A 26,722-nucleotide genomic window follows, 5' to 3' on the forward strand; every position below is an offset into this window, starting at 1 on the left:
CCATCTTCTATCAATTATGTCCCAAATGGGCCTATACTTATCCTCAACTCCAACATATATGGATCTAATGGCCTCCTTGGCCCTATCCATGCCCTCATATATGTAGCCCATAGCGGGCTTCTCCCCATCAACAACTCGTAGGAGAACTACTAGGGGCTCAGTGACCTGCAAATAATGTTAAACAAAAATAGTTAACTCACAAGTGTGCATGAAAATAAGAAAAATTGCAAAGTTGCACAATACAAACAAAACAAAAATATGCATGTAATATTATAAATTTATAAAATTACCTGCACGATCTCTGCACAAGGGATCCAAAAACCTAGCTCATCAAAAATGCAATCTACTACATCCATCCCTGCAGTGGTCGTAGCATAGGATGAGGAAGTCCACTCCTCACCAACAAACATGCGCCTCAAAGATGCCTTTGATTTTAACAAGGATTTCGATGTGAGGAAATTTGAGGCAAATCTCGTTATACCAGGACGAGCCAACTCCCTTTCCCCCGTGTATTGCCTCATAATGCTAAGGACCAATGCATGATTGTAAATAAATTTGCATATATTCTTGGCCCTTTCAACGCATTCTTTCACCCATCCAAGCTTACCTATATCCTCCAGCATGAGGTCAAGGCAATGGGTTGCACATGGAGACCAAAAGATTTTTGGGTGCCTCTCCATCAAAAGTTTTCCTGCAACAATTTTAAATTAGTTAAAGAATTAGATGTGATACGTATCAAGAAATTTTACCATTAATATTTAAAAGTTAAAAACTTAAAAGTTTAAAAGTTAAAACTTAAAACTTAAAAGAAAACTTTTAAAGTTTACCTGCAGCAACATAACTTGCTGCATTATCCGTCACCACTTGCACCACATTTTCTTCCCCCACCTCATCTATAACTTCCTCAATGGCCTCACATAAGTATGCCGCATTTTTGACATGTGAGGAAGCATCGATGGACTTCAAAAACATGGTGGATCCTGAAAATAAAACAAATTAATTATCAATAAATTAGAATGTAAATTATTCAATTTCAATCACAATGCATATAGAGAAGTAAAATGATCAATCACCTCCGCTAGAAACAAGAAAATTTAGGAGTGTTCTATTCCTCCTATCAGTCCAACCATCTGTCATGATGGTGCAACCCTTCTGGCTCCAAGATTGGCGGTGGTCTTCTAGGTCAACTTTCATATCTTCCACCATTTCCAACAAGAGAGGGCCACTCAACTCAGTATCACTGGGGGCTTTAAACCCCAGCCCACAAATGGTTACTGCATCAATCATGCCTTGCCAATAAGAAGACCTGTCACAAATTGAAATAGATTAAATAGGAAAAGTTCAATTTCAATTTCAACTTTCAAATTCAAACCATAAAATTTTAAATTTTAATTTAAAACAATCAAATAAAAAAGTACTTGGCTGCAATAAATGGAATGTTGCAGAAGTACCAAAATTTGCAAATTGCTTTTCTTCCTGCATCATGGACCTCCTTGTTCCAAGACATGCTCTCAAGCGAGGGCTGTGCGCCAGGAGTAGTGCGTGGTACAAAAAAATTGTCTATTTTAGATTTTCGCACTCTAGGACCAAAAGTGTGACTAGGAGTAGGAATAGAAGTACTGGCACTAGCAGAAGCACTAGGACGAAAGGGAGGCATAGAAGAACCCTCTCCAACACAACCTACGGATGCGGAGCCGGATGCGGAGCCAGATGCGGAGCCAGATGCGGATGTGGGTGGAGGGGAACCAATATGACATAACTCCTCTCTTTGTCTTTTTTTTGTTTGCTTATGTATTTCAAAGTTTTCTAATAAGACGTAACAAAAACGGATTGCTTCAGGAGTTGCCTTGTCACAAGGCTCAGTGTCATGACCACGTATGCCAGCAATATGATATTTTAATCTATTTATCCCCCCATGGTTAATTTCCTTACAAAACATACACTTGGTTTGATTTCTTTGTCTACCAGGAAATTCTTCAGTGTATTTCCATGCCTCATCTTTTTGACCATGTTTCCTAGGTGGAGGATTAGGATGAGCCATTAGGAAAAAAAATTGTTTTCAAAACGTGAGAGCCGCTGCAATAAGACAATTTTACAAATCACCATTTAAGCATTGTGTTTGACAAAGTTTTAAATTTAAAATTTTAAACTAATTAAAAAAAATCAGCAAAGACTAATTTGTGCATTGTGTTTTTTCTTGAAAATTTTCAAATTTCAAAGAAAGAAATTAACAATTCAGAAAAATCAGCAAACCCTAGGTTTTTTTAGAAAAAATTATAAATACATGTATACAATTTTTTCAAAAAAAAAAGTCTAGGGTTTGCTATGCTATTGTTCTATTTATGTCATTGTGATTGAATCATTGAAGTATGCAAGCAGCAATATAGATTTGGAAAGCTGAAGTTTTAAAAAAAATAACAAAAAAATGAAAAAATCCATAAATATAGAAAAAAAACCAACATAATCAACAAAAAATAACACTTACCTCTTTCAAATTTGTTGACAAGTGTTTGAAATGAGCTCCTTGATGCTCTCAATGCAACTATAGTGCTGCCCCAATGTGATTTGTGCTAGCTTTTCCCTTCTTCCTGTCTGCTGGTTGCACAACTATGGTTTTCTTTTTTCCTCTCTTCCTCTCTTTTTTCCTCTCTTCCACTCATAAAACTAAATGGGAATCCCTTTTAGGGTTATAACAAAGGCAAATGGCACAAAAAATAATAAAATTGTGTTGTGTTTTTTTAAAATTTGCGTCCACTTTTTGCAAGCAGCGCCGGCCGGGTCACGAACTTCGGACTCGGCGAGTCAGAGGGTGACTCGCTGACTCGGCGAGTTAGGCGAGTCACACCCTGTGACTCGGCCGGGCCCGGGTCAGGGTCGCCGTGACCCGGCAGAGGTCACCCGGCCCGCTGACTCGCGCGACTCGCGTGACTCGCCGCGAGTCTCGGAACTCTGCTTAAAATACACATCATTGTCCCCAATGACCATTGGGAACGCGACACTTGACATCTTCTTGTCCCTAAGGACTTGCTTGACTACATGTGCTTGCCTAGCGGCCTCCAAGAGAATCATCCTATTTGTAGGGTACCATGGGAGTCTATAAGGAGAGCCTTGAAACTTGAGATTCTTAAGTAGGAGAACCGAGGAATTGGATGTACCACCCTCTATAAATGGTCTGTTTAGATAGCCTTTGATGCAATCCTTCTTGCATTGTCTTGACCATGTGCATGGTGAATGCATCATTCACGCACTCATATTGGCCTACTGCATAGGCTACATTGTTTTTCTCCCTCTGCTTTATGTTGAAGTAGTGTAGCTGAGGGTAACAATCATATACTTTCACCTCATTTGGCCCATTCCCGATTTCACCCAGGCGAATCAATCCTAGCAGTTTAGGGTGTCTTGCAAACATGTATACTAGATAGGAAGACATTGTGAAGTATTTCTTCTCCGCAAGTTGGACTACCTAGGTATGGATGTTATCACTAATGATTTGGGCCTAGTCGAACTTGACCTTCCCCAAGAATACCTGTTTTGTAAAATAGAACATCCATTCCTCGAACAAGTTGGAGTGAGGGAGTCCCATGACTTAGTTGAGTAAGGTGACCATGTCTCTGTACACCTCGATGAACTCGCTCCGGTAGACCTTTTTGAGGATCGTGCTGCTAGGGGGTCCTCTCTCCTTAAACCAATCTTCATTTATTTTTCCCTTGCACTTATTGGGATTGGTCTTGTATGCTGCTTGAGCTTCTTCCATTGTTACTACAATTGCATCCTTAGGGAGTGGGCTGTCGAAGGCTTCTCCAATAGCCTTTGGGGTGAAATCGGCCATTACTGTCCCATTCGCCAGTACCACCCTGCTGTTCGGTTGATAGTGTTTAGCAGTCTCTACAACAAGCTCATAATTTTGGATAGCTTGTGGGAAACTTGCTGCCTGTGCTATTCCACTTTCCACCATCCTCTTCGCCTTCCCATAAGCATTTGCCGCATACACCCTGTCTTTGAGATGTTGGATATCCACATGTCCAAAATCGGTGTCGCCTACATTCTCCCAATTACTTTGGACTTTTGATTCTCGTATCAGCCCTTGATATCGATACTTCATTTTTTTCTAACTTGTGGGGGTTGTTAACCTTTGGCGCTTGGGACGTCCCTGGTGCATCGGGTGTCTTAGAGGATTCTACCACATGATGAGGCATCTACCCTGCATATTGGGATGCAAATTACGAGGTGGATTAAAAAATGTAAGAGTGGTTAGTGGTGCCCAACAACGGCGTCAGTAGCAAAATCATGTGATAATCAACATAACAATAATAAAAAAGCATGATGGCAAAATGTTTTGTTTGATTCATTTAAATATTGTTGCATGGCTGGGAATAGTGATTTGGAGTGGTTTAGTTTAGAATTCTGCTGATTTGGGTGCATTGGCAGCTTGAGCATTATTTCTTGAGTTATTTTGCATTTTCAGGTTTATTCAGCAGGATGGGAAAAACTTGGCATTTGCTGGTCTGTTAATAACACAATTTCATTTTTCAATTTGACGCCTTTTCAGATTCAACTTTGTTTTACCAAATTGTGGGGAAATTTTAGGCATTTTAAGGGGCCTTTTGAATATTGTTTTGAAGTTTTCACTTTGGCCATATTTCTCGAAGTTTTCTTAGGTTTACACTTTCAAAGTTTGGGCACAATTTTGGTAGCAGTAATGGAGTCTAGGGTTAAATCAGGTTATTTGCAAAGAATATACACCAACCCTAGGATTCAAAGAAAAATGGCACTCATCGCTACTTTTGAAAAAAAAACTTTTTTATTAAAACTATGATGAATCAGCATGTACCTGGGAATGATTGGAAACTCCCTTCTTGCTGTAAAGGCTTGGTGCTGAAAATGCCTCCTTATTGGTGGGCACTAAACTTCTGCATTTACCTTGTTTTTTTTTTCACGACTTATGGGAGAAACTCGGCGATGCAAGGCAAGATGTTAAAAAATACCTTGTTATATTTCTTTTTGATTATTTCTCATTTTAAGGCAAAGGTTCGACTTTGCAAGGGGAATGTGAAAAAGTGCTTTATAATGCAAAGTTGGCAAATTCACCAATACCCCCAAACTTTTATTTTATTTTGCCATTCACCTAACTTAGCGCTCGCCTTTGAAGGCGAAAAACTCGGCTTGGGAAAGGTAAAAGGTGAACTTTGCCTTTTGACATTTTGGCACATTTCCCTTCATTCCAATTTGTCACTTTGCCTTTTAAGAGGAATTTGTTTTTGGTTTTGAGAGGTAAAAATGAAATGCTTCATTTTAAATTCCCTTTTAAAATCTCCATCTTCGAGTTGGTATAATTCCCTTTAGGAAAAAGTTTGGCATTATGAAACAAAAGTGCAGGATCTCCTCAGGCACAAGTTTAACAAGCTCCTCCTACCTCTACTCTGTCATTTCTCAAGCAACTGGACTCTCCTCATCTTGCATCTAACTCTGCAAATTGGACCAAAGCTCCCACTCAGGACCTCAACGAGGCAAGCAGCAAAAGGGTACCCTCTCTTTGACGGGGAGTGTGTGCAAGGCACAACACTTTCTTCTATGACCATTTGCCTTTGTCTTTATCTGTGGCTGCAAATGCTTGTTCTACACACTACCTCATTGCTTTTACAAAATTGCTTCTTCCATTTTTTTGGTTATAAAAGTTATTGCACGACTTTTCAAACCGCAACACTGATAGAGATGGTATTAAGTGTCTCAATAAAATAGTTATAGGCTTGTGGTAAGATTTTCAGTGTAATTACCACTACGTTCTCTTCTTCCATCTTTCGACCTAGGGTTGACACTCAATGTCAAATGTCTTTGATTTTGAGTAAATGGTCATGCAAGGACACTTTCTCATCCATCATTATCAAAAAAGCATATTTTTCAAGAAGGCTCTACCTTTATCTAAAGTCTAATGTAGTTTTCATAAATGCTTCCAAATTTTTGTAGAGCTCTAACCTATTTGAACCTCCATAAGCATTTCATTAATCACTGATAATTTTATTAACTTGATTGCTTCTCTTTAATGTTTATCAAACTTGTTTTGGTCTTTACTTGCAATAGTTGGTCAGTGTCAATACTTAGGACGATCTTTTCAAGACATCTCTACTTCAAATATTGCAAGCTTTTGTTGCTTTTAGGTGTTGTAATTTTTGCTAATAAAATGGTAATTCCTTTCAATATGATGTTGGGTAAAGAGGCCATCTTCCCTCTTTCAACTCATAATTAGGGAAATGCTGAAGTGACATTAATATTTTTTTGTAAAACCCTAGTTTTGCAATTTTTGAATTTATTGCTAATAAAAATTGGAAAATGCCTAAAAACATTTCTAGTGAAATCTAGCTAGAAAACAAATACCCACAATTTTGTAAAGAACAACAAAAATTGCATCAACACCCCTAGCCATGAAAGCAAGATCCATGATTTTATAAAAAAACCATAGAAAAAGCTGTCACAAAAACCCTAGGGTGCAACTCGCAAACCACAATTTTGTAAATTTTTTCTAGAAAACCCTAGATGCCAACATAACCAACGATTTTTCTGCTCTAGCCATTCCCTATTAAGAAACAGCCAAAAAATATGATTTCATTGAAAGATTGTCAAAAAAATTGAAGATTAATTTTGTTGTCCACTTGAATGCACTAGTTGTGGTTTTATTGATGAAAAAGAAGTTGCCTGCATGACCTAATTTGGAAAAAATTTACACAAAAAACTTATAAAAAATTGCCAAGAGCCTAGTGCAATTTCCAAAACAAAAAACCATTTTTTTAAGAAAAAAAATCCACAATTTCTCAATTTTGTATATAGACATGATCTCACTAGAAATAACCCATGATTTTCCTGAAATCTGGTCACGACTTTGCTTGGTGTTGCAATTTCTCAACCAAAAATCCTTGAATATTTTGTATAGTACTGTACTATTTTCCTTTTTCCATACGATGTCTATTTGGCATTTAATTGTTCTTTTGCAAGCGATTCCATAATTCATCACTGTTGGCAATATTCCCTAGGACAATTCGCTTTCTCTGATCCTAGAGTTCAACTTAGGCTCTGATATCATATTACAAAAAATAAACACAAAATGATTACCAAGATATTCAGTACTAAACAAAGGAACCAAAGTCTTCTTAAATAAGATTATAAATTCTTTATTTAAATAGGATAAGAGCAACACCTAACAAGGTAAGATTTACAACTAATGAAGCAAAAAGAATAAAGAATATTCCTAAAGTCTATCCTAAAAGCTAATTGGTCATTATAAATAAAGCATTACTTTAATACTTTGTATAGGGTAAGGACAAACACACTTTTAAGCATTAAAATAATTGTTGTGAAATTCCCATTACATTGGTAATGGGACAACATCTTTGTTTAAGCTTTGTACCTGAAAGGTATTCTCGCCTAGGATTACGGACATCTAAAAGGTACCTAACCCTAGGGCAGTAGACCTACCATAGTCACTTTTGTTTTCATGTGCTTGATCTCAAAGCAAACCAAATCAAAAAATCCGAAGGCATTCACCAGGGCTTTCTTGTCAAACTATCTTTTAACTTCCCCTTATGTTTATTGAAATGTTGTAGGTCAGTATTCATCGGATTACTAAATAGACTTCTTTCTTATGACTAATTTATATATAATTGCTCATGCATTGAAGAGTAGGAATCCTAAGACTGGTTGAAAAAAAACAGATCATACCTTTAGACTAGGTGGTAAGGAGATATCCCTAAATAAGCCTTGATTATTATTCTACTAGAAACAGGGTGTATTACAATATGTTGCGATATTCTTAAGGATTTTTATCTAAAAGTTTTTTAATTACATCCAAAAGGCTTTTATTAGTTGATTTAGCGACATGATTACCTCGAGGATAATAATTGGAAGAGAATTCCAAAATTATCTTATATTCATAATCCCATATTGTAAATTGTAGAGAAGAAAAAATAGAGCCATTATCTTGCATACTAGATTTTAGAGCATTCCAAACCTGGTTAGCACATATTCTTGAAGAAATTTAATTACAACTCTGTGGTGCATTTCTCAAAGGCTTGGGCCTTAGTCCAATGTGTTTAGTAATTTGTTGTGGTCAAAATGAACTTGTGGCATACTAAGAAATTTGGATTGATGGCAATAAAGTCTTATTCCTATTCTGGAAAAGCCAAGCTTCTATCATTGTTTGTAAGGGCATGGAGGGGTTTCTTTCGTAGAGTTAAAACTTGACAAACGTGGCAATTCTTCACATGTAAATATGCATTTGTGAAAATACATGGCCAATTATAGCTGACTTTTAAAATCTAATGAGATGTAGTTTTGCTTCCTATTTCTTTCTACTAGAGAAGAAGTTTGAGTTGCAAGAGCCATTGCAACTTATGATTATGACATAGGATTGGAAAAAGTGGAAGGAGTCAAAAACTGAGCAAAGAAAGAGGGTGAAGGAGACTGATTAATGATACTCTTTGGTCAAAGGTGGAACACATCCTATCTTTTATAGGACTTAGTTTTTCATTGTCATCAAATTTGAGGATTTTGATAGTCCTAGTCTTGGGAAGATTGTGTAGCCTGCTTGGCCAAACGAAGGCCACCATTGGTGAGAGAGACAACACCCTACACATGGCTGCATGTTATGCTTGGTCATATGAAGATATGATAAGCATATTCACCCCATCATCTAGAAAAGCTGGGAGAAGTTGAATGCCCTAAACATGGCTGCATGCGTTTTGAATCCAAAATGGTATGTAAGACTTAGTAGAATTCTTCCCATTAACGTCCAGGTGAGGAATGGCCTCATGAATGCTTTTAGAAAATGTATACTCTAGATGAAGCTTAATTGATTAGAGTTGAGTGGATTAAGTTTACAGAACTAGATGGCTACGAGACTTTGGCAAGGACTACTAGCACGCTATGGTATGGGCAAATTTAGTTGGTGGACAATATATGGCCCTCCAAGACCATTGCATGCACTTGTTACTCATCTTCTCTTATAGGTTTCTAGTTGCTCTATTGCTGAGAGGAACTGGTGCACATATAACTTTATCTGATCTCTAAAGAAGAGCAGACTCAGCCCTATGCTTGGAAAAAGGGGGAAGAACTAACTTGGAATCCCAAAAATTGTATATTTTTACTCCTTGAATTGTCTTAAAACTCATTCAAATGCTCAAACAAGGTTGCAAATATGATGTGAGGAATGGTGGAGGGTCGATGGGCTTCAAAAGGCAGAATTTCCATATATCTATCGTGTTTGGGCTTTCTGCATGTGTAGGCACAAGAATGCCACTTTTGGCAAGTCTGCATTTGCTAATATCTAGCTACGAGTCTGCATCACAGTCCAAACACTTCTGCAACTAAATGTGCAAGTTGCTCAACATGAGTTCTTACTTCATGTTTTTTGGGTATGTGGTGAGTTTTGAATCAATGATTTATATCATTATATGTCAAGGGTATAGAACATATTGTGGGGGGGGGGGGGGTAGGTGTGAGTTGGGATGGGGCGCTCCATCTAGGTGTAATCCTTTGCTGTGTGGGTGTGTGCTCGTCGTCTGTTGGAAGAGATCGTTAAAAAAAGGTCATGCTAATTGCGTTATATATATATATATATATATTGCTTTTCATAAACCCTAAAGTGGAAACAGCACCAGGCAGCATTGGGCATGTCTATAAATGCTATTTTTGCTGGATCTGAGAGTATTGGATCTGTATCAAGCATCCAATACTCGGATGTGTATCCAGTTGAAAGAAGTATCTGCCAACTCTTACTAGGCATCAAAGTAAATAACATGGAAGAATGGCCTCAACTTGCATTTTCTCATGGTTGATAGACCATCTTCTTGACATTTCCTTTTTCCTTACTTAACATGTCACATTTCATTGATAGATCAGCTTCTTGGCATTTCTTATTTCCTGAGTTGACCTATTACTTTACATTTAATATTTACTCATTTGTCTCTTGGCTGCAGTCAGAGGGTATGGAGGATCCTTTAGCTGTGGCATCTGTAAACTTTTCCCCAAACTTCTCAACTTGTTTGGGAAGTCTCTGGAAGACAAGGGTAAAGACCATTCACATTTGACTAATATAACATTTTATATATATTGTACGTAATTCTGTCTTTAAATAATGAATTGTTGGAAATATACATAGATCAATGAAGAAGAAAGTCCATTCTCTTGCTTTATCTAAACAAAATATTAAACAAGCTCAATCCTTTCTACAGGCAATTCATTCCTTATACTCTTCTCCATATGAATTTCAAGTTTTGATTGAGGAAATACTATCTCGGGATATACGATCTTTAAACCAACGGACACGGCCCCACAGAGCAATTTCAGATTATTTGGATGTGGATTCAAATGGTTGCAGTGATATGTCAAAAAACATCTGCAGGGATGAGGTTGATGAGTCTGCCACATTCACATTCATGGCAGAAAATGGAAAAGAGAGCTCAACAAGTAGTGCACAAGATAATGTTCTGTACCACTTGATTTTGGAGGGGATTGAGGTATCATATACAATAGATGATCATGCTAATGTTGTCATTTACCATGCACAATCGTCTAGTGACTTAAGAGAGAATAGTGCTCATGAATGCAATCACATGATTTGGTCAAATATAGTAAGCAGAGACCTTAAATGTGTAGCTTAATACAGATATAATGGTATCATGGGTCACACTTAGCATGGTTTTATAACTGAATGTATCTGTAATCCGTTAGGTATTGCAAGTTGCAAGTGCCAATGATCAACAGACAGCACCTAGTTCAATTTTTCTGCACCCAAGAGATAGCTGAGTTTGAGAGAAAAATATTATCTTCATAAAAATCATAAATGAAGTTGCTTTGATAGAGCACCGGGTACAATTTTGCTGGTTGTATGATTAATCTGAGTTGTAATGATCTAACTTCTAAGCATCTTGACAAACTTTATTTTTCATAAGCTGTCACTTTGATCAGCTTCAAGGTTCTCAGCTGATGTTTGTTCTTGGCGTTCAGATAACATTTTCTGTGTGAAATATTTCCGTGGAGGTACATATCTGTAATCTGAAAAAGGAGCTATCCATTTTCTGGACGTGAAGAGGATTATCTTAAGGATCCATTTGTATGTATTGCTGAAATGTTGTTGATTAGAAGTGACATCTAATTATAATATTTACGCTAGAAATGGATTCTCTAAAGTCTTACCAGTTGGGATAAGTGTGTCTATTTTTCTATCATTAGATACATTTTCTTTCCTTATTATCAATTATGTACCTTTTTTCTCCATATCAGCATTGAAAATTTTGTTTACTTGTCAGTGAGTCGCTAAGATTTTGGGCTTTTCTTCAACATAGTAAAATTTGTGCATAGGAAGGGGAAATATTTTACGTTAGCATATGATTCATGGTATCTTTTATTTGTGGGTATTAGGTCCTGATGGTTATATAGGAGATGTAGATGCCACAAAGTCCTTGTATAATTTTTTTTTGGTTTGTGTAATTGAAGCAAACAAATGTATTTTTATATAATTTTTTTTTGATCGGTAAAGGCAAAGCCAAATTTGTATTAATTTGTTTAAATACATAGTTTAAACACTGAATTCTAAGTCATTCAAAAAACACCTGCTCTTAGAGAGCACAAAGATCCCACCAAGAGCTGAAGACCGTTAAGCTTATGGTTTAGCCATTTTTTTCTAAGCCATCAAAAGTTTAATAGTTTAGGAAAAGCAAATAGACTATTAACGATAATGGCAGGTTTCCAACTGCCTAGAACCAGAGTTTTTAAACATGAAAATTAAAACCTAATAGAAATATACAGATATAATTGAGTATCCAGTAATCAAAATGAAATATCAACAGAAAGCCTAGCTTGAAGAGGGGAGGTCGGGTTGTGGCAGCTGCTTCCTAGGACGACCTCGACCTCTGCTTGCTGATATGCCTGCCACGACCCATGCTCCTTCGACCTCTGCTCGAGCCACCTCTGCAACTCTGTTTTGGTTTTGGCTCTGCTTCTGCAGCATTCGTAGGTAAGATTCCGTTCAGCCTTGCAAATTGGAAAAGAACCTCCTCTTTTCCTTGAGCCTCTGGGTCGTTTCCTAAGAATCTCCACTTGAGGTAGCTCAACCCTGCACTAGCAAACGCTCCGTGCCTATCCAATTTTTTACCCTTCAGGTCCAGTACGAACGGGTAGTAATTGATAAGTTCACCATGGGCATTACAGAGAATTCGGTTGCTAGGTTTGGGCTCACCAGAGTCATGGAGGGCCTTATTCAATACTTCTTGAAATTCTTGAAGAATTTCCACTAGAAAGAGTTCCTTGGTGAGATTCTAAACCAATTGCTTGGGTAGCTTCTGGTCCAGCAAAGATTCCACGAATCTGGAGGAGATACTGGTGTTATCTCTTGGGTATTCATCCCTGCTCAAATGAGCGCTACCCAGAATCAATTTGACTGCGAGTAGAACTGGAGGGTTCGCATGGATAAGGAGACGTTTGAGTCTCAAATCCGATATCCTTCTGAAAGAAACTTGGCGAGTAGAGGCACTTAGTGAGATAGGAGTGTCTGCACCGAAGCAAGAGACATGCCTAGGGTAGACACTCATAATGAAACCAAACGGGGGCTCAGAAGACATGGTAGCCGAGACAGAGGATAGGCGAGAAGGAAAACCAGAGATGAAAACCAGAGGTTGCCGGAAGAAAGTAAGGAAGCGAAAAGAGGACGCTTCTGCAAGAAGATGGGCGCACGACTCGACAAGCAATAATGGGGATTAGAGGGCGATAAAGGCTTGCCCGAAGGTGGCGGAGATTAAATGCCCAAATCGAGCCAAATCTACTCAAGTGGAGAGGGAAAGATTAACCCGCGGACAGCTCATGCAAAGGACTTAGTGGCGGCGCTCGCCAGCTGGAGCTTCGTGACTCCCGTTTTTGTGTAGACGATTTGTTAGCTAGGCTAAACCGGGCCCACCTTGCACCCCAAGTTTAACTGAATGCTTTATTTGAAAAGGAAAGTAGCCGTTGGGGTCAACCGCCAAAAGGAGGGCGGGTAAAAAATGTTTAAATTTGATATTTGCAAACCGCCAATCTGTTGGCAAGCAGCATCCCGAACCTTGTCTGAGCAAGTCTTGTTCGCTTGCCCATTCTAGATTAACAATAGGCTAAAAGCCTTGAGACCACCAATGAACAAAAGTGCCTTGAGATGTTGTTTTTGATAAGGCATCCACCACTTCATTTGCTTCTCTGTAGATATGTTTTGCCTCGAAGTGTTCAAGACTGTTCAAGTTTTCTAGGATTCTTTCCAATAAAGCTTGAAGCCTCCAGTTGGGGGTTTTCTTCTTCCTTATAGCATTAATTGCTATCTCCGAGTCTCCTTCCACTGAAACATTTTTGAGGCCATGGTTGATGCAGTCTTTCAAGCCTAGTAGTAGAGTAGCAAACTCTGCTATGTTATTGGTGTCTGGAGGGATTGGTTTTGCCATTTTCCTGATAATTGCTCCTGTTTGGTCTCTGATAACATAGCCTATTTTGGAAGGGCCAGGATTGCCTTTGGAAGCCCTATCAAAGTTCAATTTCACCCAATCTGACTTTGGGGGGGACCAGATTGCATCTTTTCTTTCATTGGTTTTATGGCAAGAAAATGAGGGAATAATCATTCCTTGCCATTTTTGACTAATTTTCTTATCCCATGAAGAGAAAACTATAGGCTGATCCAAAGAGAAGGCTGTTCTGCTATTGATTGAGTCTACTATTGCCGATTCTATTGAATTTAGAATTGATTCCTGATTTCTAGCTTTACCTTCAAATAGCCTGCGGTTCCTCTCTTTCCATATTTCCCAAATTAAGCATGATGGAGACACTTCCATAATTTGGCTCAGCGAGCTCTCCTTTGTATGCAGGGGACAACTTTGAAATAGAGGCTTGATTTCATTCGGCAAGGCTAGGATCAGCTCCAATTTTGCAGAGAGCCATCTCCAACATTTGAAAGCAAAAGGGCAATTCAAGAGGAGATGGTCCATTGACTCTGATTGGGCTTTACACAGTATGCATCTTGAAGGTCCTTCATAACCCATTCTTGTGAACTTATCTGCAGTTATAATTTTTTTTTGGACTGCCAACCATGCAAAGATGCCTGCTTTCGGTATGACTTTGGAGCTCCAAAACATCTTCAGAGGGATATTGTGATTGTTGTGCTCTACAGGGCTGACAAGAATTCTGTATCCATATTTTGAGTTATACTGTCCTGTTTTGGAAGGCACCCAAATGAGTGAATCTTCTCCTCTTCTGGGGCTGATGTTTCTCGCCTTTAAGTGGCCTAAGAGTTCATCTAGATCCTCCCTTGGAATCGGCAGGCCCTCCATTGATTTCCACTTCCAGCTTTGTGGATTCGATATATCAACCATTTCTAGATAGTCTCTAACTTTGGAGCCCCAATTTTGTTTGAACCAGTTTTCAGTGGCAGGGATATGAATTAGATTTGCCAGAGGTGGATAACCACCCCAGGAGTCTTCCGAGAATAGGCTTGCTGAGCCCTCATGAATATCACAAGAAACTGAGTTTGAGATCAGATTTCTGCAAGAGATGATGAAGTTCCATATTCTTGATCCTTTAGGGAAAGTACCTGTTCTGAGGATGTCAAGATGATTCTGATCTGGGAGATACTTTGTTGCCAGCATTCTGACCCAAGAGGCACTTGGGTTTTTGATGAATTTCCATACTAGTTTAGCCCCCAAGGCTATGTTTTGTAATTTAAAGTCCTTGATGCCTAAACCGCCCATTGGTCTGGGCTTAATAATTTTGTCCCAGGCTATTAGAGCGATCTTATGCTTCTCTTCAGTGTTTTGCCAAAAGAAATTTCTCATCTTCTTGATAATGAAGGAATTGGCACTAGATGTTAAGGATAGAATAGATAATAGATAAATTGGCAAGGCCGAGATCACTGCTTGAATCATGACTAGTCTTCTTGCCCAAGACAACCATTTGCCCTTCCAGACATTTGCACTTCTTTCAACTTTGATTTTTAGGGGATCCCAGAGTTTAGAGTTCCTTAGGCCTCTGTCTATTGGAATGCCCAAATAAGTACATGGGAGACTTCCTTCTTTGCAATTTAAAATTCTCAGAATTCTGGTGTGTAGTGAATTTGAGGTTGTGAAGAAGAAAACTTTAGTTTTGTCCTTGTTTCTTAATTGACCTGAAACCCTACCATACATCTCTAGAATCTGATTAAGGTGATTGGCTTCCTTAACATTTGCTGTCCCCAAGATGAGATTGTCATCCGCAAACTGTTGATGGGTAACTACAAAGTCTTTAGTTATTTTGACTCCCTCTTAACTTTTGATTGGCATGACTAGCTTTGATGGCCCTTCCCAGAGCCTCCCCCATTATTATATACAAGAAGGGAGAGAGGGGGTCCCCTTGCCTAATACCCCTTGAGGAAGAGAAAAAACCTGCTGGTTTTTCATTAACCAGTATTGAGAATTTGGGCGTTGAGATGCACTCAAATACCCAATTTATCCATTGCTTATCAAAACCAAAGGCTTGCATGATTTTACAAAGGAAATGCCAATCTACACTATCATATGCTTTTGTGATGTCTAGTTTTATTATCATACCTGGCCTATTTGTGCTTTGGAGGGTGTGAATTGCTTCTTGTGCTACAATCACTCCACCAAGAATTGATCGGCCCGGTGCAAACCCTGTCTGTTCTTCTGAGATGATGCTGTTCATGAGAGGCTTCAGTCTATTAGTCATCACTTTTGAGAGGATTTTGTAGATTGTGTTGCATAGGGAAATAGGCCTATAATCTCCAAGGTTTTCTGCCTTCTTCTTTGGGATGAGTGCTATAAAAGTATTATTTACCTCTTTGAGTATTTTCCCTGATCTTCTTGAGCACTCTAAAGCTTCCGAGAGTTCCTGACCTAAGATATGCTAGCATTTCTTGTAGAAGTCTGCAGGGAAGCCATCCGGCCTTGGTGCCTTACCAGAGGGGAGCTGATTTAGAGCTTGGAAAACTTTTTCCATTTTTATTTTCCCATTTAAAATCTGATTCTGTTCCTCTGATATAATCTTGGGAATCCCAAACAGCAGCTTCTTTTGGTCCAGAAGGTGGGATCCTTCAATGTTGTTAAGGAGATTGGAGTAGTAGAGAATGATCTCTTCCTTTATAACCTCCAGATCCTCTGAAGTTTGGTTGTTTTTGATTTGTAGTTTAGATATCCAATTCTTGCTTCTTCTGATTTTTGTTACATTATGAAAAAACTTGTGTTTTTGTCCCCCATTCTCAGCCAGTTCTCTCTTGATTTTTGCTTCCAAAAGATTTATTCTTTAGAGAGGATGTCCTCGTACTCTAGTAGGAGGGATCTTTCCTGCTGAAAGGATTCTTGGTCCATGCCAGCCCTGATAATCCTGTCATTTAGAGTTGCTAATTGCTCTACTGTGAGTATTTTTGATGAGAAGATGTTTTTAAAACGCTGGGAGTTCCATTGAAGCAATTTCTGTTTGACTAGTTTTAGCTTTGCAATGAAACATAAGAGTTTTGAGCCCTCAAAAGATCCTTCCTTCCACCATTTTTCTATCATTATAAGGAAATTTGGCTCTTTCATCCACATATTTTCAAACCTGAAAGGGGTCCTGGATGATCCCTGAGTGCCTTGTAAAGAGAGAAGAATGGGGTAGTGATCCGAGCCTGAGCAAGGGAGAACATTGCAGTATGGAGTGAACGGAAAAAGAGTAAGATCCCCTTGCCAGAAAAATCTGTCTATTTTTTCTGCTATATTGCTAAAGCCTTTTCTTCTGTTAGTCCATGTGTAGGTGTCTCCTGAGTCTATTTCCAAAAGGCTATTCCTTTCAATCCAACTGTTAAAATCCCGCTGAGCACTCCCTAAGCGAATGATACCTCCCCTCTTATTTGAAGCACTCCTGATAGCGTTAAAGTCACCCCCAATAAAGACTTGTTCCTCAAATAAGGTGGACAATACTCCATCTAGTGAAGACCATGTCTGTCTCTTTTTGGAGGGGGCCATTGGGCCATATACATTGATTATGAAGAAAAAAGTATTCGACTGCAAGTGAGTGATTTTGACAAGCATCCAGTCCTTACTAGATGCAATACTTTCAGCTTTAATTTGAGAAGACTTCCAAATTATCATTAGTCCTCCAGAGGCACCTTTTGATGCTACTGTAGTTTCCAGAGAAGCTTGAAATGAGGAACTTATCCCGTTTCCAAAGGCAACTGCTAGCTTTTCTTCCAATTTAGTTTCTTGTAATAGGATTAAGTCTGCACTGACCAAAAGGGATCAGCCTCTGTTTGTTAGGGGCATTGAGTCCCCTAACATTCCAAGAAAGAATTTTCATTGTTGTTCAGGAAGGGGGTTTCCCTTCCCTACTTTCCAAAGATCTAATAGTTTGGATTGATTTTCTGCCATTCCATCGTGGGATCTGACCTCTATGAAAGACTTTCGACCCTTCTTGGGTGGGGATGAGCCAAAATCCGGCTTCTCCAGGGCCTTTTGATTCTGATGAAGCCATAGCTTTCTTTTCTCCTTGATCTGTGAGTAGAGCACTGCCAAGGGGGTGTCCAATATTGCATCCTGGTCCTCCTCTCCTATCATGGCGTTCTGCAGAAGATTCTGAGCATCCTGATCCAAAGGCAAATCTAGTATGCTTGATTCAAATGACGGGGATAGCAGAGAAGGGAAAGGAATTTCCGATGAGAGGTTAAGAAGATGCTTGGGAGGTAGGCAGTCTGAGTAAGGGGGAATTTCTCCCTCTGGAAGGGAAGTCTCTTCATTCTCCTCAATGTTTGCTTTAAGATCCTCTTCAATAACCTCCTCCTCTTGCAATATTTTTGCAAGGTGAATATTTTTGAATTTAGTGGATTTATATGTGTGAGATGAACCCTTGGAATTCTTGAGCCTAATGTAGCTTTTCCTTTTGGAGGCCTTAGATGGAGGTTGGGAGAAGATGTTAAAAGCTCCTCTGCTCAAGGCTGGGGTTTTTTTTTGCCCGAACAGGCTTCTAACAGCCTTTTGGGAATGAAGCTTGGCAATCGGGGATAAAATGAGAGGTGGACAAGAACCAGGGGAGGGATGGGATTCCAAGGGAGCTTGGCTAGGAGGCGGGGAAACTAGGCCTGCAAGCTCTTTTGAGAAACTGAGCTCGCGAATTGTTCCGAGTGTTGAAAAGGGATGTTGAGGGCTCCTAGAGACGCTACCAAAGAGCTATTATTAACTATTTGGTTTCTCAATAAGCATTTGCCAGGAACTACTTTACCCAATCTTGTCACTTTTTGCTTCCATCTGCCCAACTCCGAAATGATCTCAAGCTCACTGTAGAAGCCTTTGGACAGATCAATCTCAACATAAATATTTGCTATATCCCCATTTTGACCTTCAAAGAAATCTGCTTCAATCCCTACTAGATATCCAAGGGCATCTCCAATCTTCATAAGTGATTCCGGACACCAGAACTCAAATGAAAGGCCTACTAGGGATAGCCAGATAGGAGATTTCTCGAATTTGTGCTGTGTTGGATCGAACCTTGGTTTCCAATCCATGAAGTGGAATGTGGAGCCTTGAAAGAACAAGGGACTACCCTTTGTGATTGCTTTTTTTAGTGCCGCATCCACACATTCTATCAACAAGAAATCATTCTGGATTTGTCTAACTGCTATAAGTTCTGGGAAAAAGGATTTCCACCAATCCATGATGTCTTTGCTTGTCCCACTAGTGCCACACCATTTCGCAAAGAAGGCATTCTCCTTGAGGCGGACAAGCGAAGGGTTTAGAGATTTCGAGGGAAGCACAAAGAGTTTGCTTCCCATTTATTTCTTGAACCATTTCTGGTCCTTGCTCACAAACCTCTGTTGGGTGGACCCTGAGGGAAAGGCATTTCTAGAGTCCCTGGATCGCAGACCTCTGTTAGGCGGACCCATGGTGCGCCAATCCCTGAATGGCCACCCTGTTGTTGGGGAAGGGCAGTTTTGTTGTCTTTGTCGCCTAGGCTGCAACTTGGAGGACAAAGATTGCTTGGTAGAAACAAAACTCTTCTTATGGGTTGCGATAGGAATGCAGTTTGAGCCTGTCGCAACCTTTTTTGCCCAGGAGTCTAGGTTTTGAAACTCCGCAGTAGCATTTTGCCGAGGATACCTAGGACAGTGATTAACCGGGCTCGGAGACCACGGTCGATTTTGATACCCTGGTCTTTGAGGCTGATGAAGAGGGATGAGACGGCGAGAGGTACAACCATGGTTTCTCAGAGGTCCAGCCATCCCAAATCGATGTTTATTTTTCTTCATAATATCCTTTTGCCAACTTGCAAAGATCTTATATCATAGATTTATAGGCTTTTGGGTTTCATAGATAGGTTGCAATGGATCCACACATATTTTTATATAATTATGATTGTGTATGTCAAAGGTTTTAAATTTTTGGTCATAATAAAAATGCATTATGGAAACACTTTATTCAAGAGGCTCTGTCTTCAATGTTTTATTTATTTATTTAAATGTTCGATTAACCACAGGCAATGCCATTGTGCTCCCAACCATAGACAAACATCTATCGTCTCTCCCAAGCACTTCTTCATTAGATTGGTCCAAACAAAGATTCGATTTCAGCTATAAACATCAACATTCAAAACCGGATTTTTATTCCAAATGAGTCCTGCATTTTCTGCCCATTATCATTAATGCACATAAATATTTGTGGCAAAAAATATCTTTTCCGTTAGATTCAAAAATCTTTTATAGTGTTCCTGTAGTTATTAAAAATCTAAGTTGAGCCTTCAACAATGTGATTTTTTTATTCTTTAACTTTTTTATGATGGCAGTTTATGACAGTATAAAAAATGACAGATAATCTTTGAAATTGAGTTATACTTATGGAAGCAATTTGACTATGTCATGCTCAAATTTTTGTCTTTTGGACAAAATACAACCAACAAATTTCTTCTAATAATAAACCACTAAATCACCTTCCATGCTTTACATGGTAGCACACTATGCTCACTGGATGACATTGCACGTGCAATGTCATCGTTAACATGTAGTTCGAGAGTAGGAGAAGGGGATGGCCTGCAAAAGCCCAAGTGGGTGTGTGAAATTCATCGTGCACTCCCTTAAAAAGTGTTAGGTAATTCTAGGTCGTTATAAACTTTAAGGTGAGCAAAATAATGTAAGGGTGTGGAATGCTCTATAGTTGGTCAATTTAAAATTACAGCCATCTTATACCAATATCTAACCATTTAATTAACACAGGTGTTTACAAACATTGGACCAGATTTCTTAAAGGTTTCTCATTTATTATGTTGAAGGTGTATTACATTCATATGATGGATGTAAAAATGTTCGTTAATAAACATTTGAAGCATTTAACTTAATGTGTTAGTGACACTTAAATGCATGAAAAGAAAAAAAATTATATATTTTTAATTTTCTTCTCTCAATTACCACTTAACTCTTTATGTCCATCATGCAATCGATTAACTTCATAATTATCTCAATCTAATATTATAATAACAATATAATGATATGACAATATAATACTAATAATGTAATCTTAATAGAATTTTTTGCATTGTCAAAAGTTTAATAGAAATATAAAAATATAATAATATCTTAATAATAGTTTAACATTAATTGCAATATAAAAATATAATAATTTGTAAGTGGAATAATGAACAAATATGATATCTTTTGGCGTATTTTATCTATATTCTTCTATAGATAAGTATGATTGTAGTACCCTTCCTCGTTTGAACTTATTAGACTCATAGTTTATTATTGTTTACTTTCAGTGGATACATTACCATGATGTGTTAATTAGACTTATATGACATTATTTCATGCTTTATCTGGATATGAGATGCACAATTTATTTGCAGTATTTCAGTACTTATGATTTATGACATTTTATGGACTATTGCTATGTACTGACATTTTACTTTATTTATGCAATGTGAAATTATATGTTGTGTGTTTGCGAGTGTATTGGATGCAAGGGGACGATTTTCCTTCACTCATTTCAGTGAGAGGGAATGCCGCGATTCTCCTTCATCAGTGTGTATGTCGTGTTTTTTATATTGTATATATATGCATGTGTGGTTCAGTGATGCAGGATATTGCATGTACAAGTATCGGGGTATCGTCTCCACCTGGCTTCACAGGTCTGAGCGTGCCTTGTATTTTCCGATGGAAGTGGAGGAGATAGTAGTTGGCCTTATTTTACTTAGTTACACTCATGTGAGTGTTGTCAGTTGGTTGTCCAGTCAGTTTGTTCGGCCTTCGTATTTTGTTGTTTGATATTTTTTATAAGTATTTGCTTGAGATTTGTTCAATTTGAGTGTTTTAGTGGATTTAATTAATTAATTAATTAATTAAGTTTATGGAATTATCTCATAGTTGAATTGTATATGCATTGAGATTATAAATTTAGTTAATTAAAAGAAATAATTAAATTAATTTGCAAGCTGCATGATATTAGAAATATATTTTATTGAAATTTTAGTGGAAAAATAAATTAGATTAATTATATTTATTGTTTCCTAGAATTTTAAATAAATAAATAAATAAAAGGATAAATAAATAAATAAATAAAATAAATAAATAAATGAATTAATTAGAATTAAAGTATTGGTTTAATTTTTTATTTAGAAAATTAATTAATTTGTATGAGAAAAGAAAAGAAAGAATAATGATTTTTAATTATTGCATGTTAGCTTATTTTTTGTTATAAAATTAGAAAAGAAAATAAAATTACTTTTATTTTAAATTTAGGTTTTTGAGAAAAAGCTATTGAACCTAGAATTTTAGTTTAAATAGGGAAATAGGTTTTTTTTTTAGACACATAGGAAACAGGTCAGGAACTTAGGTGAATAAATTTATTGGAAGCTTGTTGAAAAGATTAAGGCTCTTCTACAAATTTCTTCTAACAAAGCTATACCAGGTTGGGTAGCTTCTTTTGATTGTTTTAAGAAAATATTTTATTTCTTTCCTCTTTCTGAATGATGTGTGTGTTAAGATGTTTGTCAAATCTAAAATACTATTTGATTATTTATTGTTCTTGGCTAAAGTCCATTTCTGAAGTTAATTTCTAGTTTGTGGAAATAAGTTATTACCTAGGTGTTTGTAGATTAAATTTTGAGAAAATTGGGAAAAATTATTTTGACAAATTTTGCCAAGATTTTTATTGTGCATGGAAATTGCAAGATTTGAGAAGAATGAGATTTACCAGAGAAATCATTCCCTCTTGTTTGATTTTTGTTTCGATATTTAGCTATGACAGTCTTTTTTAATATTTGTGTATCTCTGTGATATTATTAGTTATTATAGAAATAAATTTAATTATTAATTTAATTTATTATATTATTAAAAGTTAAGGGAAATTATTTTATTATATTATTTTAGAGATATTATGTATTAATTAATTTCTCTGTAAATAAATTTGATTGGAAATAAATTTTGGGTGAAAAGAGAATTTACTTGTTTTAGATTATTGTATTTAAAAAAAAAGTTAATAAAAAAAATAAAAATTAATTAATTAATTAAAAAAAAAAATTAAATTTAAAAAAAATAAAAAAATAAAAAAATAAATTAATAAAAATAAAATAAAATAAAATATTAATTAAAAAAAAATTAATTAAAAAAAAAAAATTTAATTTAAAAAAAATAAAATATTATATATATGTATATAGTATTTTTTGTGGTTTTAATTATGTTATTTTGGAAATGAAAGATATTTCAAAATTAAATCTTCTTTTTATTATATATTTTAATTTGATATAATTATATAATATTATATTCGTAGAATATATATATATATATATATATATATATATATATATATATATATATATATATATATATATATATATATATATATATATATATATATATAATTTTTAATTTGGAATTTAATTTAAATTATTGATATAATCTAATCGGGTTTATTTGTAAATTAATCATGAACATATAATTAGGGGTTAATTTTTATGTGATTTTATTTAACTTTATTGGACAAATGACTAATTGATTTCTTTGTATTAAAATAGTTGTATTTTCTTATTATCTGGAAAATTATTAATTGCAAGTTATTTATGCTTTTGGTTGTTTTAAGAAAAGATTGTCTGTATTAGGATCTTGTGTAAATGGTGTTGCAGTCAAACTTAATTTCATTGCAATTTTGGTTGAGTTGTCATTGTGTCTTATGTTTTTATGTCTCCTTGGTCAGGTGTTGTTGTATAACGTTGTTGATGTGAGCCATTATGTGTTTGGTTCAAATGGTCAATCTTGGGTTAGTGATTGTGTATCCTTCACCTGTGCTTTGTCAGGATTGGTTATGGTTGTCTATTTCGCCATAGAGTTCTCGTAGAGAGACATTTCTTATTAGTGTCCTGTGAGAGAGAGTGGCTTTCGAGTGGGGCCGTGCCTGAAGTGGATGACAGGATAACCCATCAGAAGTTAATTAAAAAGTGATAACCTAATAATTGATTAGGGGGTGGGTAGAATAAATATTAAATAATATAATGTACCTCGTGCATAAGTGAGTGCTTGTACAGGCCTCATAACGCTACGAGAAGGCTTGGAATGACAAACTTACCACCTTGTCTTCACGAAAGGATCGGTAGGGTCCGCATGAGACTTAGTTGGAACCAGAGGTTCGGGAGAGGTTACCAGGAGAAACCCAGGATGGGGGCCGAGACCTATGGAGGCTGTACCATGGTATCCACCGTAAGACATGCGATGACACACTCTCTTTAGAGTCACTAGTGTTTTGTGAGTTGAGTCACATGGATGTTTGCGGAGTCTTGTAGTCCTTTCGTACTTGTCTTACTTTGCTTGCTTGAGGTTTTTTTACGATCTCCTAGCTCGATGGGGTGGTTCCATTTCAGGATCACATGGTCAGGTGGTAGTGCCACGTCCCATTGGATGTTCTGGATTGTATCTTCAGGCGAGGAAAGACTTTGCTGGTGTTTCTTAGTTCATGGTTCATGTACCAGCTCTTGTTCGAGATCATTGTTCAGTTGAGGTCTTGTGGTCATTGTATAAGACTTTTATGTAACCTTGATATTGTAACTTTGTAATCTGTGGCATTTTTGGAAGCCATGTACTTGTGGATATTGTAATAGTATGTCAGTGGAATGTATGTTATTTCAGTTGCTTTAATCTTATGTTAAAATGTTTTATGGAAATTGGATACATTGGAATACTTTCATTTCTTCATTATGGAATTTAGATGTATGTGTAGTTTTAAACTTAAGCATTTAATTTATCTAATTAAATGGACAATTGGATTAACTTTGAAGTTAATATAATCTACGAATTAATCTTCGTTGGTAACCCTTAGGAAATCATATGTTAGACTTCTACTATGTTATTAAACGTGCAATGATTATAGTTAGTGCATTTAGTTTAAAAAATTTTTTTATTTCGCCCTTTAGTTGCCTAGTCGTGTTGTTTTCCTTTAGGGTTCCTGGCGGGGCATTACAATGATAGTATTGCATTTGATTCAAATATTTAGATTTGAGACTAATAATGGGAACACAACATTAAGCTAACATTAAGCACTCTTTTTAGTTTATTAATAATTTAAACCAAGTCAAATTACCATCCATACATACACATACACATACACACATACACGCATACACACATACACATATATAACATGAATTTAATCAACATTTGAAATTTAAGACCTAGGTTAGTCTAATGATTATAGATTAGATTAAACTTTGTATATAAAAATGTTGTCTTTCCCTTGTTATTCCTTAGTCCAAGGCTTCAAATTAAATGTAATATAAATGCTAGACCTTTAACAGATCTAGTCCATTCTTTGTAAACACCCGTGTTAGTTAATTGGTTAAATATTAGTATAAGATGGTTGTGAAAAATTGACCAAGGATAGAGCATTGCATACCCTGATAGGAATTAATCCTCGTGCATTATTTTGTTGTGGCGTTTCTTGAAAGGACACTTATAAGTTTGTAACAACCCAGGATTACCTATCACTATTTAAGGGAGTGCACACTGGATTTCACACACCCACTTTCAAGAATAGGATTGATATCATAATCACTATTTCCTTTGTGTGCGTGTGCGGGTGTGTGCGTGTGAATATAACACAAAAAATTATATGTTATTGGACATATGACACACCATGGCCTTAAACAAATATTTTTCAAACCAATTAGCAATAATCGAATCATATTGAAATTATAGTCCCTCCAAACGAATTACAAATGTTGTCACATTAGAGTTCCTTGGGGACCTCTGATTTCATTGGCCATGGAATTAATTTGCACACTTGATTTCACACATTAATATTCCCATTAAATCTGATAGCTGAAGCAACACGATTACAACATACAATTATTCACAAATAAATATTAATTTATCTTATTCAATAAAACAATTCGATGATATGCATTTACTTCAATCTCCCTTAAACTTAATCATTAGTTGATATCATTCCAAAAATTTAATGGACATTACTTTACCATGAATAATCATATATTTTGATCTTAATCATTCTAATCCACATGAGTTTCAAAGATAACATTTGTTTAGGGTCATTCAATAAGTAAACCTTTGCTCATAATCATGACCTAATTCATAGATGATCAAAGTATTTAATAGAACAATTTCAAGTTAATCACCTAAAATTTAATATTCCTAAATAACCTTCAATACAAACCCATCAACAACACACAATTAAGATTATCCTACATATAAATTTATTCAACATTATTTGCAATAATTTAAGTTTCTTATTCCACACATCATCATCTAATTTAGTATATTTGTAGGGTAATATGCCCCCACCTAAATGGCCAAATTATATGTGAATTAAATAATTATTTGCCCAATAGAACACAACTCATGACATGTTAGGGTGGGGCTCACATCCTTCCAGCTAAAACTAAACTGTCTTGGAAGTCAATAAGGAGGTAAGGCACCCACCTTTGAGCTAATCTATCATGGTACAAGAGTCAAGACACTTATGTAACAAGTATTAAAGGAATCGTGACATAGTCAATTACAATGGACACAATTAGATGGTTAAGCTGGAATACTCTTTATTTGATATCTTTGTAGACAAATAGTATAAATATGTAGTGTACCAACTCCTACAAAAATGTCCTAAAAAACCTGAATGAATCTTTAGAGAAGGGCCTTGAAGATGAAGAATAGTCTGTACATTATTAAGGTATTGTTATTTTTCACTGGCTACCTAGGTTTATCTAAGGATTAGCCAACTTATATTATCAAAAACCATAGATCATGAACAATGGAGGGGAGCTTGATCTCACACTTACCTCCCTTACACTTTAGGCTCTATAAAACCTAGGTGGTTCACCCTTAATGATGTTGGAGGAAGAATGTAACTTAGGGTAAAAAACATAGTGTCCACTATATAAACTTCATAAAAATAACAAGGGTTTGTGTGGCTACAAAAATTTAGTGTACCCCTTGTTCTCACTTAACTCTTGTATAAAGTGAAATAGAAAATAAAATAAAACATTTAAAGGTTTTTTTATTTTTAAATTTTGGTGCTTGATCCTAAAACAAGAACACATCAAGAGAAAGACATGTACCTATTCTAGGACAACAAAGTCATGTTATGCATTCTGCATCACAATATCGACAAATATTGTGGTGGTCATCATATTTATCATCACCTTATGACAATAAGACCTCATAAAGCCTATGATGAAATCATATTTTATAATCCCTCTAAACCAATGATAAATTCAT

At 36.5% G+C, this 26,722-nt stretch overlaps 1 protein-coding gene across 3 annotated transcripts in view; it reads left to right on the plus strand.

Moving 5' to 3' along the window:
* Nucleotides 1-21,283, plus strand: part of LOC131049196 (uncharacterized) — a 127,430-nt gene extending 106,147 nt beyond the window's left edge. For 2 of the 3 annotated variants that reach the window (XM_057983228.2, XM_057983229.2), the window contains 2 exons: nt 9,966-10,055; nt 10,221-11,096. In XM_057983228.2, coding sequence (XP_057839211.1) covers nt 9,966-10,055; nt 10,221-10,649 — 519 coding nt within the window. In that variant the 3' untranslated portion in view covers nt 10,650-11,096. Of the gene's footprint in view, nt 1-9,965; nt 10,056-10,220; nt 11,097-21,075 lie in introns of those variants that run through there. The other variant, XM_059221740.1, reaches the window with a different exon arrangement.
* The last annotated feature ends 5,439 nt before the right edge of the window (nt 21,284-26,722 follow it).

Source organism: Cryptomeria japonica, chromosome 5 (assembly GCF_030272615.1).
Source record: "Cryptomeria japonica chromosome 5, Sugi_1.0, whole genome shotgun sequence".
Lineage (NCBI taxonomy): Eukaryota > Viridiplantae > Streptophyta > Pinopsida > Cupressales > Cupressaceae > Cryptomeria > Cryptomeria japonica.